At 35.4% G+C, this 18,686-nt stretch overlaps 1 protein-coding gene across 3 annotated transcripts in view; it reads left to right on the top strand.

Moving 5' to 3' along the window:
- Positions 1-18,403, top strand: part of LOC142342794 (uncharacterized) — a 69,850-nt gene extending 51,447 nt beyond the window's left edge. For all 3 annotated transcript variants that reach the window (XM_075394380.1, XM_075394388.1, XM_075394372.1), the window contains 2 exons: positions 10,185-10,283; positions 18,058-18,403. In XM_075394380.1, the coding sequence (XP_075250495.1) occupies positions 10,185-10,283; positions 18,058-18,366 (408 nt within the window). In that variant the 3' untranslated portion in view covers positions 18,367-18,403. The remainder of the gene's footprint in view (positions 1-10,184; positions 10,284-18,057) is intronic.
- The last annotated feature ends 283 nt before the right edge of the window (positions 18,404-18,686 follow it).

Raw genomic sequence — 18,686 nt, 5'->3', positions numbered from 1 at the left:
TTTGAATTGTATTGGGGCGCTGTCTTTTTACAATTCAAAGAATTTGAATTGTATTGGGGCGCTGTCTTTTTTTTTAAGATCTGTTCACACATTTTCATGATTTTTGAAGTCAAATTGGAGTAGTGATTTTGGTCACGCCGAAACAGGAAGTGGAGCGAAAAAGCGAGTGGTTTTGCGGCGTGAAATTTTTTCGCTCTAAATTTAAAGTAGAGTGAGAAAACGGGGTTTGAACAAAAAATCGCTTTCTCGCTAGTGGTTTTTTGTTCACATGCGGCAATTTCACTTTGATTTTTAATAGCCGCCCTCATCTTCTCAGCCGGCAATTATAGCGCTCCTATTTTTTTTTACTTCGTCGAATAAAAAAATTTTCGCTTTACCTCATTTTGCCGCCTTTTCAACATTTTGCGTGAAATCTTTTTGACTTCTCTAGGCTAGTTTCTCTCTTCTCTCATTCTGCTAAAAGTGATTTTGAACATCAGTTGCTCAGCAAAGCAATTCAAAATGAACAGAGTCAGTATAAAAAATTGAAGTCAGAAATAGAAACGGGATAAACCCATAAAGCCCAATTTTAGATGCCCGCTATTTGAACGTCGTTCCTATAAGTATTAGTTACCTCTCTCTAATGCTTATTGTTATTGATAGTAGCCCCTGTAGCCTCTCTCTAAGAAACAGAAGTATGTTCAACTACGAAATGCCATCAAAATAAATCGGACTTAAAAAAATGTTTTTGTACAAAAATCTTTTTCAATATCTTCTGTTATTTCAATCCCAATCATGCTTATTGGAATCAACGGCGGCTATTTTCCGGCAATCTGCCGGGTATGTTTACAACTTTTTCGATTTTTTGGTTCGGATTTTCTAAATGGTTTTCCCAATCCATTCATAGTCCGTTCTTGGTCTAGTTTTCACTTTAATTTTTACTTTTTTTTCTAGGTATAGTTTTCTGTTTAGTCAATGAAAATTCTTTGAATTGTACGTCAGGACTTGTCCTGCTATGTTTTTTTTTAAGATCTGTTCACACATTTTCATGATTTTTGAAGTCAAATTGGAGTAGTGATTTTGGTCACGCCGAAACACGAAATGGAGCGAAAAAGGGAGTGGTTTTGCGGCGTGAAATTTTTTCGCTCTAATTTTAAAGTAGAGTGAGAATTGGTGTTTGAACAAAAATTCGCTTTCTCGCTAGTGGTTTTTTGTTCACATGCGGCATTTTTACTTTGGTTTTTACTGTTTTTTCAATTTTTTGGATCGGATTTTTTTCTAAATGGTTTTCCCAATCCATTCAAAGTTCATTCAAGGTCTAGTTTTTTTGTTTAGTCAATGAAAATTCTTTGAATTGTACGTCAGCACTTGTCCTATGTTTTTTTGTTTCGTCGTCTGACGCTTTTTTCGTTTTACATTTGTTCACACAGCGCAGCTGAAAAAGTCAAATTTTCTGAATTACTTCCTCCTCTCACTAACGGCGTTTGCGCGCGTGACGTCATTTCTCACTCTCTTTAGCAAACGTTTTTTGCGTGATTAGATTTTGATCACAAGTGACTTTCCTCACTCAATAAAATGACTTTTGCGCTTTAAAACTTAAGTTTAATTTGAATTTGTTTAAGGTCGAAGGAACTCATATGTGCAGTAAAGGTCCCTAATAAGAGGCTTCTGCGGAATGAATTTTAGCAAGCTTTATTAATTTATCGCTAAATTTTTTTACCTAGTTTTTTGAGCGGCGTCGATTTTTTTTTTCAATTTAGATCTGTATCTGTTTCTATCTCTATTATATGGCACGTAGGTATATTCTTTCGCAGCTATTCCGGCAATCTGCCGGCTATGTTAATAGCAGTTTATTTAAAAGTTTATTGTTGCTCTCGATCTAAGTTTAAAGAAATTTTTGTTAAGGATTGTAGCTTTTCATGAGTAGAAAAAGATTATTGGTAGTCTACACGTTTTTTCTTTAGCTGAAGCATATTTTGTTCATGACTTGAACTTTGACCTGGTTCACTTCGCAAGTTCGCTTCTGCTTTCGGACAACAATTTTTAATTGCTCTTGAACAAAGTTCATAGCATTTATTGTAAACGTGTTGGTCTTTTTTTGTGCAATTTTTTCGCTTGACCATTTTGCACTTTTCTTCTAGAACGTTTTTTGACTTCTCAAGTGACTTTTCACGCTTTCGTTCCTCATTTTTGAGGGATCTCATTGCTCTCACTCTTGTTGCTAAAAATAAATTTGGTTGCAGCGGAGAAATAGTCAGGGCCAAATATCACAGTCGGTAGTGCAAATGGTTTTAAAGCGGGAGGGCAATGGTTCGAATCCCGGTGGGGTCTAATGTTTTTGCACCCGCCTGTCGTTCGACAGCAATTTTTCCGACATTAGTCGGCTTATGTTTATTCTCCAACATTTGACTAACAGTAGCTTTGTTTCTAGTGCATATAAATTAGAAACTGCTGGCTATATTCCAGGTGGAAAGTTCATTTTGTGGGTAAAATGGCCATATAAAGTTGTGACCTCTTCAGCGCGCACTACCTCTGTCGTACCCCCCCCCGCCCCCCATTTTCGAACTTCGTTCACCCTTCTTGTCCCCAACCCCTCAACACCAACCCTTAGATTTACTTCACCCCATCAAACCACCTACCTGCGCCCAACCTATCTCCCTCCCACGCCAGCCGCCCTCACCCAACCAGTCACATCAACCGCACATTCACACTCACGCGAAGCATATCCCCCACCTAAAAGTATCTATTATTTAAAAACCCTCTGTATTTATTAAGTTATTAAATTTCTGTTCAATTGTTCTTAAAGGAAGTTTCTAGCAAACAAATTAGTTCTGTTGTATTTTTAGTCCGGCTGGTTAATGCCAAAGCCAACGGCTCGCCGGTCGTTTGCGAGCGATTCCCTCGACGTTAGTCGGTTTTTTTTGTGCTTTTTTAAATGTTTTTCTTCAGTATTTTGCAAGTTCATATTACCCGACTCTTGGAGTTGTTTTTAGTATTCTACCGGTTGTTTTTAATTGCTCTTGAACGCAGCTCATAGCAATTATTGTAAACGTGTGTGTCTTTTTATGCAAATTTTTCGATTGACAATTTTGTGCTTTTCTTCTAGAACATTCTTTGACTTCTCAAGTGACTTTTTCACTCAAAAATGATGATCGAAAGCGTGAAAAAGTCACTTGAGAAGTCAAAGAATGTTCTAGAAGAAAAGCACAAAATTGTCAATCGAAAAATTTGCATAAAAAGACACACACGTTTACAATAATTGCTATGAGCTGCGTTCAAGAGCAATTAAAAACAACCGGTAGAATACTAAAAACAACTCCAAGAGTCGGGTAATATGAACTTGCAAAATACTGAAGAAAAACATTTAAAAAAGCACAAAAAAAAACCGACTCACTCAAAAATGATGATCGAAAGCGTGATCACTAGTGCTCCGAAGTAAAGCTTGTTGCTAATATAAAATCGGTTGCAGCAGAGGAAAATTAATTGACTCGTAGTGCAGTGGTTAGTGAGGGTGGCTATGGATAGGGAGGTCAGTGGTTCGCATCCGGGTTGGGTCGAGGTTTTTTGCACCCATAAAGAAATATTGATCTATACTAAAGACCATGAATTAAATTGCCTCGCCTATCGTTCAACAGCAATTCTTCCGACATTTGTCGGTTTATGTTTAATGCAGCCAGTCAATTGCAGTACTGTCTCGTGCTTCGCATTCAGTCGCAGTGCACTCTTTTAGGTATTCGTTGAGTGATCGTCAAATGTAGATTTCAAAAAATGTCTTACCTCAGAATTTTTTTTATTTTTGCCTCTTCGAAGCTAATTTGCTTGCGTTTTGTTATTTGTAACTATTATTTTTTTCATGGACGGTAATGTTAAATGTGTTATGGAAAATACGTTACTCAAAAAATGTTTTTTTTTGCCTTATGAATTAAATTAAAAGTACACGTTGAGGCACGGTCTCAGTTATGTGATTCCCTACTGTGATGCCTTTTTACCCTGTAAGGGCTTTGAAAACAATTAAACTGTTATTTGAGAGCTTTTACCCATTGGTGGATGAAGGGAGGCATCTTATTAATAAAATTAATTTTTTAACACCAGTTTAAATTCATTATTTTGAGAAAGTTTGTTTTCTTTTCTATTTTGTTTTTTGATAGTTACATAAAGTGGAAGCTCATCCCGATCCCCCCAAGGTGGGAAAAAGTAACGACGCATTTTTTTAAATGCTAGATCAAGATTTTATTGATGTTTTGAGAAATCGGATTTCTCGATCAGCTTTGTCTACTATTATTGTTTTAGAAGAAGAAGAATTTATTTCTCGGATGCAAAATAATAATACTAGCAACACAAAGTCTAATATATATATTAAGCACAGAGAGGACAGCAGACGGAACCAATTGGTTCACTTGAAGCTGCCCCAATAACATTGTTTTACAGAAAATGAATAATAGTCAACTAAGTCCATTTAAGTATCCCAATCTCAACAAAGCAAGTAAAAAACTAAACCTTTTTTTAACGAAACATTAAAAAAAGAGTAACTAAAAATATTGAAATTGTTTTGCATTTTATCTACCTGACTGATGTAGAGCATACTGAGAGGCTTCGAAAAGTGTTGCATGATTAGTTTTAGGGAAGTGGTACGTTACATTGATCAAGGTTAGGTTCTGACACCCAAGTGTCAAGAATCCAAAACCCAAGATCCATGTAACGTTGACAGACTTCCTCCAACGAACAACCCGCACCACTTTTGTGGCCAGGAATTCTTAGAAGTTTGTGAGAAGGAAGTCTGACTGCTCTATTCACTTTAACTATCCAAACACAAAGTCAGTTAAGTCTATAGTTTTGTGAAATATGTGGAGCCTTAGTACTTTAAAACAAAACTCAAATTAGGTATTTCAACGTGAGGTATTTAAGAGAGTATTTTTGAACTATTTCAGCTGTTCTTCCTGTTTTATATGTTACTGTTTGTTATAAAAATTAAAGTTGAGAAAAAAATTTCAATTAATAAATAATGAATATAAATTCTACGAATTATATCAACGAACTAATTAAAAAATTATAATGAAATTTATTAGAAAGTTTAGTCGATATTGGGCCACTCGGTACCAATCGGCTGCTTCAGCAGATTCTCTACTGATTGTATTGATTGCGGAAACTCCATTTCTTTTCCTTTGTTCTCAGTTGTGTGAATATTTGCTTCATAGTCGCCTTGATCGACGTCAGTAATTTGCTGTATTTGTTCTTCAGAGTTTTTTGGGTCTTGTGTTGTTACGATTTCCATGTTCTCTTCATGGCTATCCCTCTCTTGGTCGATCTGGTGCTGCTGAGCAGATTTAGTGTCTTCTTCGTTTCTTGTAACTTGAAGGTCTTTTCTGTCGGTACTTGAATTTGCGTTACTCTGCGATGAAACTTTTTCGGGCTCTTTTCGCGTCCCTACAGATGTTTCGATGAAGTCGTTATCCCGATTGTTTTGTTTATCAGCGATGAGAATAATTTTTCCATTTGGAAGCATTTTGGATCGCAGAGTATGCATATCAACTTTCTCGGGAATCTTGAATCGTTTGTGGAATGATCGCATGGTCATCTGTGAGCCGTTTCGATTGTGCCATTTTGCAGAGCCTTGAACAGTCACAGCCCGTTTTTCCTCGTCTAGTGTAACCTTGAGATTGTCGGGCTCCAAGTTTAGACTGTTGATAACCGAAATCCAATGGTTGTTCGCCGCACGGAGCCCCAGGAGGTGCAAGTCATCTGTGTCCAAGTTTTGCTGAGGAGGTTTTGATAACTGAAAGAGGTCGGAATCGTTGTAATTGCAACCGATAGACAGAAAATATGGTTTCAATAATTCGTCGAAGGAAGGTCTGCATTGAGGTCGATAAATTGCGAGTGCTGGTCGACATCTATTTGTTGGTGGCTGCCAGAACAGAGGGAGTAAGTCGGAGTTTGAGATGTTACTCAATAACATTTTTGGATATACGATTATGAATATAGATTTTCGATTGAAGAGGTTCACGATCAAATACAAGAGACAGAGTGAAGCAATATAAAATTGTAGTTATTGTTTGAAATTGTGGTTAATACAAGCAGAAGAAAGTCGTCGGTTTAAATACTATTCGACTCAGATTATTCTAGAACAAACGTGTACGAATGTTCCAGAATGTGCTCTTGTTTGCATGCGCAAGTTGTTACTATACTAGACTTAACTATAATACACTTCTGAATATACTTACTAGAATATTTTTCGATGGTGTGTTACAATGCGTTTAATGTACCATAACTGCGACTGCCAACTTTAAGCCGAATGTTGCTTAAAGCGAAATAACTTCATTGAAATACTAAACTACCAGATAAACATTCTTTATTCACTGCCCAACTAAAAAAAAACAAGTTTAAAGTGGAAATAAATATAAGCCGAAATTTATAATATAGATTGCTACTGTCTATGTTCATTGTTTTGCATTTATGCATGGTAACTCTCAATTTATACCTCGCTTGTCATTATAGGTTAGCAGCGCTGACGGCTAATGTAACAATTCTTGGAAATTACCACTGAATTCTTTCAAGAGCCACCAACTTCATGTAACGCACAGCATAAAGCGTATTTATTCAGTTTGAATAAAATGAGGAAGACGCGTTTCTAACAGAATGGGCGTCCCGCAGAATGATTGCAAAATGTGAAATAGAGCAGAATTCCGCTCTTTGGTTTCTCTATTATGATCACAGTTTAGAGCAAAGGCGTTTATTGAATAGAGTCTGTCCGTGTCTAACAAATGTCTGTCCGTGGTTTCGCGCGACAGATGCCCACCGTAAGGGGGTGCGGGGGAGCGCAACTCGATTGCACGCCATAGATAAACAAAAAGACGCCAACTGACTTAATTCGCCTTCCAACTTTTCCATTTTTGGGGGTAACTTATTATTTCAGCCGGTCAGATTGTTTGGCCATTCAGTTTTAGGCAAATCTTTCGTTTTCTCCCATTTGATTCTGTGCCCCTTCGGCTCAAAATCCTACCACCTGATAAGGTGTTGAAGAGTTAGAGGCACCAAAAAACATCAGCTTTCAAAACTATTACTCTTGAGAAAGTCGTCTTTTTTTGATAACAACTCTTGTCTATTTTGATGACGACAAGCGGACCTGGAAACTGTCATGATATTACCCTTAAGTCCGCTCTTTGGGTGCGAGCAACTCTATGGTCAGATTGAAATCACGTAGAAATGTGAGCTGGTGCATCCAATGTTTTGTTGATAGAGTCCATCGTCCTAATTTGTTCTGAAGGGTTGAACTTGAGTCTTCTCGCTGGTTCTCTATTCTGTGGCTCTGATCTTAGGGACAGTCTAATGAAGTTTGTAAAAGCTGGGAATCGAAGTCGAGCGAATCCCTTTTTGCTGACATGTAGTCAATTTTTTCCGGATTTTTTTTTAAAGCCAAGAGGTCCTTTCGATGTCACCCTGCGGTTAAAAAATAAGGAATAGATATATAAGCAAATGAATCATTACTTTTTGTAAAAAGTGCTGCCATGCTTAAAATTACAAAAAAATACTGCTCGAGGCTTAATTTGTCACTTTTTTCGAAAAAAAAACTTGGAAAAAGTTTTTGTTTTCTAATTTATTTGTTTTCACAGATTGTTCTGACTAAGCAGTTCTCTGATAGCGTCTGCGCTATTATGTGATCTACTGTGCTGACTGTTCAGGTATCAATGTTCCCCGTTTCCGTGTAAATGGCAAAAACGAAAACCTTAAATTGTTTCGCAAAATTTCTCATTTCTTTCCCAAACCAAAGGGGGTATTTATAATTTTTTTTAATCTTCAAAAATGTAAATTTAAAGTTATAACCACAACAAAAACGTTTGGTTAAATATTTACATTTTCAAAATCGCCTCGTAAATATATGAATAGTTTGGTCTTTATACTTCAGTAGAACAAATTTCTAAAGCCTCTTACTTGTCTATCTATTGGAACACGTTTATGCAGTTTGACCATTTCGCTGCTTAGTTTTTCCTTAAATTTATTTTAAGTTTTCTCTTTTCGGATTTCAATTGGCAATTTATTCCACTTCCTAGAAAAATTTCTAATCAGTGACCTGTCACTCCATTTGGAATGGCACTTATTTTTTGGAAAGTACTGGAGAGTTCTGGAGTTTTTGGTCAATTCGTACTTTTCAAAAATCCTGAATGAGGAGTTTTTGGTCTCTGCTCTCTTTATTTTGTGAGAGGAGGTCAAAAAATTTAAGAAGACAAACGTTTTAATGAAAAGCTCTGCTGGTAATATTTTGTCTTTCAATAATAGATCTCTTGCACTGTCAAACTTTTTGCGCAGGTGGCAAACCTTTATTCCCCAATTTATTTGTCTATTAACTCTCTGAAGTGACATAACCGACAACGATTGAAAGAAAATGGCACTGAAATTGAGATGGGACAAAACAAGTGATTTAAAAAGCCCGATTCTTGCTTTTAATGGTAGAAAATGTCTTACTAAGTAAATTGACCTAATAGCATTTGCCATTTTTGTTAACGTTTTGTTTAGCTGAATATCAAAATTTAAATTGTTATCAATCAATATACCTAAATAACGAAAACTTGTTTTTGGCTCTATGGAAATTCCATTATAATGAAATTGTTCAATTTTTGATTCACCATTTTTTGAAAAAACCACAATTTCTGTTTTATCTCGGTTTAAAGTTAGCTTATTTTGCCTCATATAACTGTCAGTATTTTCAAATACACTGTTAATTTCGCATAAAAGATTTTCATTGGATTTGGAATGACAAATAATGCATGTGTCATCTGCAAACTGTAAAACGTCCTCTCTTTTTTTCATTTTTTTTCTGGGAAATTGTTGATATACATAAAAATTAAAGGTCCTAGAACTGTTCCTTGAGGTACTCCGTGATTGATTGTCACCGAGTTCGAATATTCAATTCTGTTCTTTACGCATTGTTTTCTGTTAGATAAAAACGATTCTGGCATTGCAATTGATTCCGTACTAAATCCATATTTTGCTATTTTTTCGAGAAAAATTTTGTGAGATATTGAGTTAAAAGCTTTGGTCAAATCCAAGAATATACTGACAACGGTTTCGTTTTCTTCTAACAAACTGTTCACTGTTTCTGTCAACGATATTACTGTATCATTCGAAGATTTTATTTTCAGAAACCCAAACTGATTTTTATTGATTATTTCATACTTTTCAACATGTTCTAGCTTTTGCTGGAGCAAAAGTCTTTCAAAATTTTTTGCAAGAGTCGGTGTAACTGAAATTGGTCGGTAGTTCTCTGCTTCCAGTGGATCACTTTTTTGTAAATTGGAGTTACATAAGCTTTTTTAAGTACATCGGGAAAAACTTTTTTTGATATGCATTCGTTTATTGCAAACTGTAGATGTGTTCCAATAGACATTTTGCTACATCGGTTATCATAATTACGAAAATTGTATGTTGTCTGTTCAGAGGTAAAGTTTTATGGTATCCGAGGTAACAAAATTAGCATGTAACCGCTTTCTGCATATCTTGAATCTTTGCTCGAAATCTTTGAGTTTTTGCTCAAAGTCTTTGAATTTTTGCTCAAAATCTTTGAATTTTTGCTCAAAATCTTTGAACTTTTGCTCAAAATCTTTGAATTTTTGCTCAGAATCTTTGATTTTTTGCGGAATTTATTGATGCGGATATCTTAACTATAAGGAAATTATGTAAATGGCGCTGCTTTATTAGGCCTTAAATGTTTTAAAGGTGCGGTCAGGGCCCTCAACATAATGATCTGGATTCTCCAGCTTTTTTCCTGCTTCGTCTCATTTAGTAGAAACGGATTGAAACTTATAGGGTGTTGCGGAGAAGATGTATAATAGGAGCGGTACTCACATGCCAATTTTGATCACACCAGTTTTATTTTTGAGGTAGACCTTTGCACTAATTGATCAACTGAAACGGATTTCTCTCTTCGCAAAAGTTTATTGGGTAATAAAATTGCACTGCAAGCGGACGTTTCAATCCTTCTAGAAAGAGCTCAAAGGTCATATTTAAAGCGTAAATAAATCGGTACATTGATATTAATTTGCATGTCTTTAGTTTTTCGAATGATCGGTTGCGTTGCAACCTTTTGGGACAGACTATATAGTCGTGCGTGCATCTTTCGAGATGAAGCAATACTCTCGTCCATTTGATCGGCCCCTGAACTGCTTATATTTCTAATGCTTTGGCGTAATTTTATGTCTCTTTGTGCCTTTCAGCACGTGGCCTACCTGGAGGCGGAGGTGAAACGCCTTAACAATGAGCTGAGTCTCTTCAGATCTTCGCCGAGATGGGACGAGGTGCAGAAGGAAAGGAAGGTAAATAAATTCATTTATGGTGTAATTAATTCATTAAGGTGTTAAGAATTCATTAAGGAATAAAGAAAATAATTCATTAAGGTGAAAATAATTTCATTTATCAAGAGTGAACTCTCCAAATAGATGAGAAATTTTTTCGTGCCTAACACAGAAGTAACGGGTGTGACATGGAAGGAAAAACGGAAACAGTAGTTAGCTTCTGGAAATTTTCCCAATTGATTATTAGGATCTTTTGGCAAGTCTTCATTAATCCACCATTGAATTTGCCTTTTAGATTTTACAAGTGAGTTCGAATTTTTAACACTAGTGTTACATGTGATCTACATTTAACAGTGCAATTTTTGCGAATATCGCAGTACGTGGTAGAGCTGCTCCTGTATAGAATAAAACTGGAACTTCAATTATTTCAAAAAGTGGAAGCATTTGTTGTTGGTACTCCTTGTTAATAGCCGCCGACAGCCTCTTATCGGCTATTTTTTAGGTGCTCTCCTTTCATACAATTCAAAGAATATGAATTGAATCGAGCGCTGTCTTTTTTACGGCTCGAAGAGGAGTATTGATGGAGCGTCTTTTTTGATCGATAATTTTTTTTGAAGTCTATTTAAAACATGATTTAAAACTCAATTTGCACGTGAAAATTAAGTGTTTAGGTCAAACAGGTGAACGAATTAAAGAGCAGAGAGAAGAGAGAGTGATTTTCAGTTCATGTTGTATTTTTGCGAGAAAAGTAGGTGTGAAAAACGTTTTTGTTAAGGATGCGAAATATTTGAGCACGTTCGGCTTTTTTGAAGAAGTTTTTACAGTTTTTACTTTACTTTTTTGTCTAAAATGGTTGTTCTAAACCATATTAACAAATAATTGTTTGTTTGCGAGCTATTATGATCATGTCAATCGTCATATTAGAGTTCTAATGCAATCTTAAGATAGTTTTGTGAAATTGTTTTGGACAATTTTTAAGCGTTTTTTAAATCTTTTTTTTTTTCAAATCTGAGCGTCCGGAGAACTTGTTTAGGTTGGATTTGGTTTTCTTGTGGATTTTTATGCATTTTTGATATTGTGATTATCATTTGAGGCTCATTTTAGTTGAAAACAGCGATTTTTGACAGTTTTTTTGCTCAATTTTTCTGTTTAAGTATTTTTGCCTGCTTACTGTTTTTTGCATTTCAGTGTAATTTTTTTATTAGTCAATTAATTAATTAAGGTTGGTTATAATTTTATTGTCGCGTAATGAAAAAAAATTAAAGTTTTATTTTTATTTCACTAAAGTAAATGATTAAATTGCTATTTTTTGTAGTTTTTAATTGCTCTCAAACGAAGTTTGTAGCAATTATATTAGTCCTGTCGGTCTTTTTTTTTATGCGACTTTTCGCTTGACCAATTTTTCGTCTGACGCTTTTGACTTTTCGTCCTCAAAAACGGGATAAACAGGTAGCGCCCAGCGGGCATTAAGTGTTCTTAGAGCCTTTTAGCTCTGTTTCAGCTCAAACAGTTTTGGAGTCTTATACTTATGGTGTGAACAGCGGTTCTTAGAGGTTGAAGACCCCACCCCCCCCACTGCTGACCCCCTCCCCCACTATTGCCCCCCACCGCCGGCACCCCCACTATTGGCACCCCCGTGCACCCTCCCCCCACCCGTGGCTAGCTACTGACGAACAACCGCTAGCTAAAAACGCAAATTTTTACTAATTTTCACAATTTTTTTTCAAGATTTTTGAAAATTTTTGTCAGTTTTTTAAGTTTTTTCAGCCCTAGCAGCCCTAGGTGTCAAGGAATCCACTCTAGGATTTGATAATAGGTTATTGAATAGTTTCTAGTGGTAATAGAATGGTTTCAACATTTCAACCTTGCGAATTTTTTGCCTTTTTGATAAATTTTGCAAATTTTTTCAATGTTTTTAAAAGGTTTTGTCGTTTTTTAGGTTTATCCAGCCTCAAGAGCCAAGGAACTTCCTCGAGGGTTTAATAATAGGTCACTATGTAGTTTCTAGAAGTAATGGAATCATTTTCAAGATTTAAACATCACGAATTTTAGCATTTTTTGACAAAAATTGCTATATTTTTAAATTTTTTTGACATATATTTTCATTATTCAAGATTTTTCAGCCTCAGGGTTCAGACAACCTCCTGAAGGGTTTGATAATACGTTGCTGCATAGTTTCTAGTGGTAATAGAATGTTTTTCAACATTTGAACATCACGATTTTTAGCAATTGTTGGATAAAACTTGAATTTTTTTTTCAAATTTTTCAAAATTTGTCATTATCTAAGTTCTTCCAGCCCAAGAAACCTCGTATAGGCTTTGATAATAGGTTACTGAACAATTTTTATTGCGATAGAATAGTTTTGAACTTTTTAATATCACAAATTTTATCGATTTTTTAATAAAACTTATGATTATTTCAATTTTTTTGAAATTTTTGTCATTTTATTTTCAGTTTTTGAGTCCTTTTTTGAGTTTAGCGATTAATACTGGCCAACGAAGCTTTTTAAGTCTTGCAGATGGGTTACGTGACAAAAATCCAGAGGCAAAAAATGTTCTTTGAACATTTTCGTCACTGCGAAATGTGGAAAGTTTTCTTCTGAATTTTGCACTTTCAGTTTATATGATTTAGTTACTAACAAGGCTAGAATCTCATGGAAAAAATTTCTAGCTCTCTCTCTTTCTCTCTGTGTGTGTGTTGGTTGGCGTTTCTTTCCTTCTCTTTCTCGCTCACGTTTTACCTCGCAGTCTCTCTCTCTCTCCTTAACTCTTTTGTTGACTTCAGCGGCTGTTATGTGGCGTGATAATATCGTCTATTACCCTAGCCTCACGCCTCTTCAATCAAGCGAAAGCTAACCTCACTAAACAGTGGCTAGGTGCTGACAACCGCCCGCCGGTCGTTTGAGAGCAATTCGCCCGACGTTAGTCGGTTATGTTTACTACTTTTTCTTAAAAATTTTAGGAAGCCAATAAGCAGGAACTGCTTCCTAAGGTGTGTTGATTCTCTACAAGTTTCAAAGAATATTATTGAAAAAGTTAATAGTTTTCTTAGATTTTGTACTTTTCGGCTTGATCTTCTTTTGTTTTCAGTTTCGAAAAGCATCACTAGGTTTTAGATATCCTCCATCATCTTCTTAGCCGGCTTATTTTGCGGACTTTTTCTACTTCGTCGAATACAATTTGTTTTGATTTACCTTAAGTCAGAGCTTTTTCAATAATTTGCGTTACATTTTGAAACTTCTCTAGGCTATTCTTTTTCTCTCATTCGGTTTAAAGTGTTGTGAGCTGCAATATCTAGAATAAACATATTCAGAATTGAAAACCAAATCAAAAATAGAAAGGTGATAATCCCATTGAACCCCATTTTAGATGCCCGCTACTCGAACTTTGTTCATATACTTCTTAGTTACCAATTTTTTATAGTTGCCGTCAGCCTCAACGGCTATTATTTAGGCGCTCTCCGTTTTAATTCGCTTTACCTTCTGATCACGGTTTTTGTTTGAAATAAGTCACGATTTTCACGCTTGACTGCTGACTTATTTCACTCACTATTTCAAATGAATGCATTTTAAATTCTTTCACGTATTGAATTACGTAATGTAGTGAATACGGTCCAGGTCAGAAGAGCAAAATGAGAAGAATCAATTGAAACATATAAAGCGCGGCCATTAAGTCATAATGCATTAGGTTATCAAAGTTCATTAAAGCGTTTGCTAGATGGCATTAGTTTTATGCTTAATTGACTTCAGTATAGAAGCTGAATAAAGTTTACTTTTAGAATATAAACGAATATGTAGAATTTACACACAAAATAAGAACGCTTCGACCAGAAAAATTCTGTCAGTTTATCTTACTTTTTTTCTTCTGTTTCGATCCCAATGTGCGTCAAGTTGGTGAACGGAGGCTATTTGCCGGCTATGTTAATGCTTTTTGGCATTGATAATAGCCTTTGTATCACCTTCTTCAGAAGTAGGCCAACATAATTTCGGAATGACGTCAACATAGTACACACTTTACATTGTTTTTGCACCAAATTCAATTTCTTTTTTTTTCAATCGCAATCGGTTTATGGGATTCACTGGCGCCTATTTTCCAGCAATCTGCCGGGTATGTTTTTAAACATATGGAGTTCAAAAAACGAAATAGTTATATTTGACAATCTGTAAAAGAGAACCTAGTGGAGTCGTAACGTGAAAAATTGCTAAAAATACGTTTTCACTTTTCTTTCCTTTCCATTTGGTTTTTTCTTTTTCAAATTGATTGACTTAATGAAGTAAATGGTTTTGCTAGTGGTTTTTGTTAGTGGCCAGCAGGGACGTAAGTTAAGTTATACTTCGAGTGCATTCCGGAGTCTTCTGGCTATGATCTGTGCTCAGATTTTTATGATTTTGAAGTCAAAATAGAGTAGTGCTTTTGGTCACGCCGAAACAGGAAGTGGAGTGAAAAAACAAGTGGTTTTGCGGTGTGAAAATTTTTCACTTAAACTTTAAAGTAGAGTGAGAATTCGGTGTTTGAACAAAATTTGATCTCTAGCTTGTCTTTTTGCTCACATGCAGCTTTTTGACATTTATTTTTTACTGTTTTTCGATATTTTTCACCTGTTTTTTATTCTAGTTGGTTTTTCAATGCATTCATATTCCATTCGCACTCTAGTGTTGTTTATTCAATGCAAATTTGTTTGAGTTTTAGTTCAGGACTTGTCCTCGTATGTTTTTCAATTCGCTCTACCTTTCGATCACATTTTTATTTTTCGTTTTACACAAGTCACGATCTTCACGCTTGACTTCTGACTTACCACACTCGCTGTTTCAATGGATTGGTTTCCTAATTTTCTTTCGCATTGATTAAGCAATGTGAATACGGTGAAAAGAGCAAAATCAAAAGAAAAGGCATAAATCGATAAAGCCAGGTCATTAAGTCATAGTGCATTATGTTATCAAAATTCATTAGAGGAGTTGCTTGCTGACATCAGTATTAAGATTGCTAGTTTTCAGTTCTGAAGCTGAATTAAGTATAGTTTAGAATTTAATTGAAATTTCACGCCAAATTTGAACAATTTTTGACACTAAAAAATCAAGAAAGTTCGGTCAATTTCTATCTTCTTTTTTCTTCTTTCTCTTTCAATCCCAATTTGCATCAAGTGTTAGCAACAGAAAAAGACTTGGAATCAGCAGAAACCAAGACGGCAATTTAAAGTGACGCGTATAATAACGCGATGAAATAAAAGTCCGGCTGGATAATCACAGAGACGAATGATTGTCATTTTTATTCTGTTCAGAAGAAACTCCGAAACACTTTTGAAGATAAGACACTCTAATTATTAACTCAGTCACCTTTCTTTTCTTGATCGCAAATATCAATAACCAAAATTGATCAGATTTTCATGGGAAAATGCAAAAAGTGTCGACATTTGCGAACCGTGCAAAAATTACTAGATGTAATTACAGTTTCTGAAGTTAATGTCTTGAAAAGGCTATTTTGTTGCTATAGTCAGCACATAAACTTGTTGCGAAGCTTTTAAAAGGTTTGAAATTAATTGAATTGTAGGTCAGAACTTGTCCTGCTATGTTTTTTTATTTCGCTTCAACTTTTGATGACGTTGTTTGTTTTACACAAGTGACGATTTTCACGCTTGATTTCTGATTTACCTCACTCGCTGTTTCAATTGTATTGATTTTTAAATTTTCTTTCTAATTGAATTAAGCAATGTAGTGTATACGGTCAGAGTCAATGGAGGAAAATCAAAGCAAATGGCATCAATCGATAAAGCCTGGTCATTAAGTCATGGTGCATTAGATTATCAAAGTTCATTAGAGCGGTTGCTTGCTGACATCAGTTTTAAGCTTGAGTGTTTTTAGTTCAGGACCTGAATTAAGTGTACTTTTAGAATCTAATTGAAATTGCATACCAAATTAGAACAATTTTTGACACTAAAAGAATCATAGAATGCTCGGCCAATTTCTATCTCTTCTTTTTTCTCTCGGTTTCAATCCCAATGTGCTTCAAGCGTTAGCAAAAGAGAAAGAATTGTAATCAGCAGAAACGAAGCCGGAATTTTTTGACGTGGATAATAACGCGATTTAAAAGTCAGGCTGGGTAATCACAGAGACGAATGATTCAGTCATCTTTATTTTGTTCAGAAGAAACTCCGAAACTTTTTTGGAGATTAGACACTCTAACTAATAACTCAGTTAACCATTCTGTTTTGGATCGCAAATATCAATAACCAAAATTGATCAGTTTTTCATGGGAAAATGCAAAAAGTGTCGACAATTACGAAACGTGCAAAAATTACTAGACGGATCCACAGTTTCTGACGTTAATGTCTTCAAAAGCTTATTTTGCTGCTATAGTCAGCACATAAACCTGTAGGGAAGACTTTAAAAAGTTTAAATGGGTCCTTAAAATCAATAAATCAGAATATTTACAGTTTTTACAAAACAACGAAAATCGCCACAGTTTTCTACAGTCAGCACTTAAACCTGTAGGGAAGGCTTTTAAAAGGTTTAAATGGGCCCGTAAAATCAATCAAGTTCTCTAATTTCAACTGGGCCATACAGGAACATTGTGCTTGCAAAACACCACTATGAGCAACACCAAATGAAGAGCCATTTAACAAAGAATCTCAGAAAACGGAGAAAAAGATGAAAACTTTTTTCTGGTTTTTGGTTTAGTACGTTTAGCACTTAAGAAGACCACTACAGAAAGATTAGTACTTCATTGCAACTTTATGCGCATTTGCTTGTTTATCGCGCTTTGAAAGAGCTTAGTTATTGGAAAACTTGTATGAACGCCTGACTTAAACCGCTGCATGTTGCTCGCTCAAAAAATTACACAACATCAAACGTTTCATATGAAAAAGAAATCAAGAATTATTCAAAAATCAGAATTTGAAAGAATTTTCTACATGATAGATGGAAATGAGAAACTCAGAAAACAAACAGAGAAATAAAAAAATGCACAATCAGGTAACATTTTCTTAACTCGCAAACCCTCAATCATAGCACGAAATGTGGAAAGCAAAACATCAAATAATTAGTTTTTCGAAGTTTTTTGATGGTTTCTTTTATTTTGACCTCTGATTAAGACAAACTATATTCCATCAGCAGGTTTAACAGGAATACGCAGTGGCAACAACTTTATATTTTTCAGTTTTTTAAGTTTCCACGGATCGACTTTCCACTGAAATCTAAATTTTTACAAAATATGCCAAAAAAGGGATATTTTATTTGGTGACATCAGCAAGCCTACTAATTTTGGGTACTCTTTTAGCTATTATTCAATGGTAACAATTTTCTCAATTCCTAGACTTTAAAATTATGTTTAACTAATTCTTGGTCATTCAAATTATGAATCCTTAATTGTGTGATATTCTATTGATAAATTGTGTTTTGGCCTAAAAGTTACTATTGGCCTATATAAACACCATTCACATCATTTGAAGACCTTTAGTTAACCTAACGAGCCGGCAGAAGCCGGCTGTTGGTAAGTGCCAACCTTATTTTTTCAACAGGACTTCGTCGGAGGTTTGTCGGTTATAATTGATTTTTGTTTAGCAAACATTTATCGCTTGAGAGCAAATTTTTCCCTGTTCAAATTGATGAAAGTTTTTTTTAGCAAACAAAATTAATAAAGTAAACATTATTTCAATTGATAATTCATCGTAGGCTCGAATTTTATAAGTTGATTGTTTGTTTATTCACATCGTTGATTTCATAGAAATTTTTAGATGAGATGAATTTCGATTTAGCATCAAATAGATTTTGAGTCAGCAAGCATTCGTTCATATTTTGCAGGATCGTGTGGATCTGAGTGAGAGAGTGTCGACTCTAGAGGTCCAGTTAGCTGATTACGAGACAGTATCGCGCAACTACCACAAAGTGCGCGCCGAGAACGCCTCCCTTATTCGACTACTTGCCAATTTTGTGAGATCAGAGTACAATATACCATCAGGGCGCACGCCTCGGCCAAGCGGTTCAACCAGTACACTGGATACTAGTGCGACCCTTGGCGCGACTGGCAGCACGGCCAGTGTCTCGCCTAGCCATCCCTCTTCAGCTCCACCAGAAACTCGCCTGACAAATCATCGTGCTTCTCACACTTAATGGCACTCTGTTGCCTGCATTACAACTGAGGTCCACTACCGACTTTCATTTTTGAGTAGATTTGGGCAGCTTTGTGCTATCAAATTCTTTATCTGGTCGACCAATGACCTTCAAGCGAAAAGTATTTGTCAGTTTTCCTTGAAAATCAACAACGAATGTGATAGTGAACTACAAATCTTTAATATAAAATTCTACTTCGAAGTTAGTGATTGATGCTAGCCAAAAAGCAATTGAATGTACTGATTGAAGCAGAGATCATGTTCAACTCAATTTATTCATAGGGATGTACTTTTAAGGACTTCCCTTTTTCGTCTAATCTA

This window comes from Convolutriloba macropyga, chromosome 1 (assembly GCF_964194025.1).
Source record: "Convolutriloba macropyga chromosome 1, txConMacr16.3, whole genome shotgun sequence".
Taxonomy (NCBI): domain Eukaryota; kingdom Metazoa; phylum Xenacoelomorpha; order Acoela; family Convolutidae; genus Convolutriloba; species Convolutriloba macropyga.
Note: the sequence above shows the minus strand (reverse complement) of the source record. Positions and strands in the feature narration are given on the sequence as shown.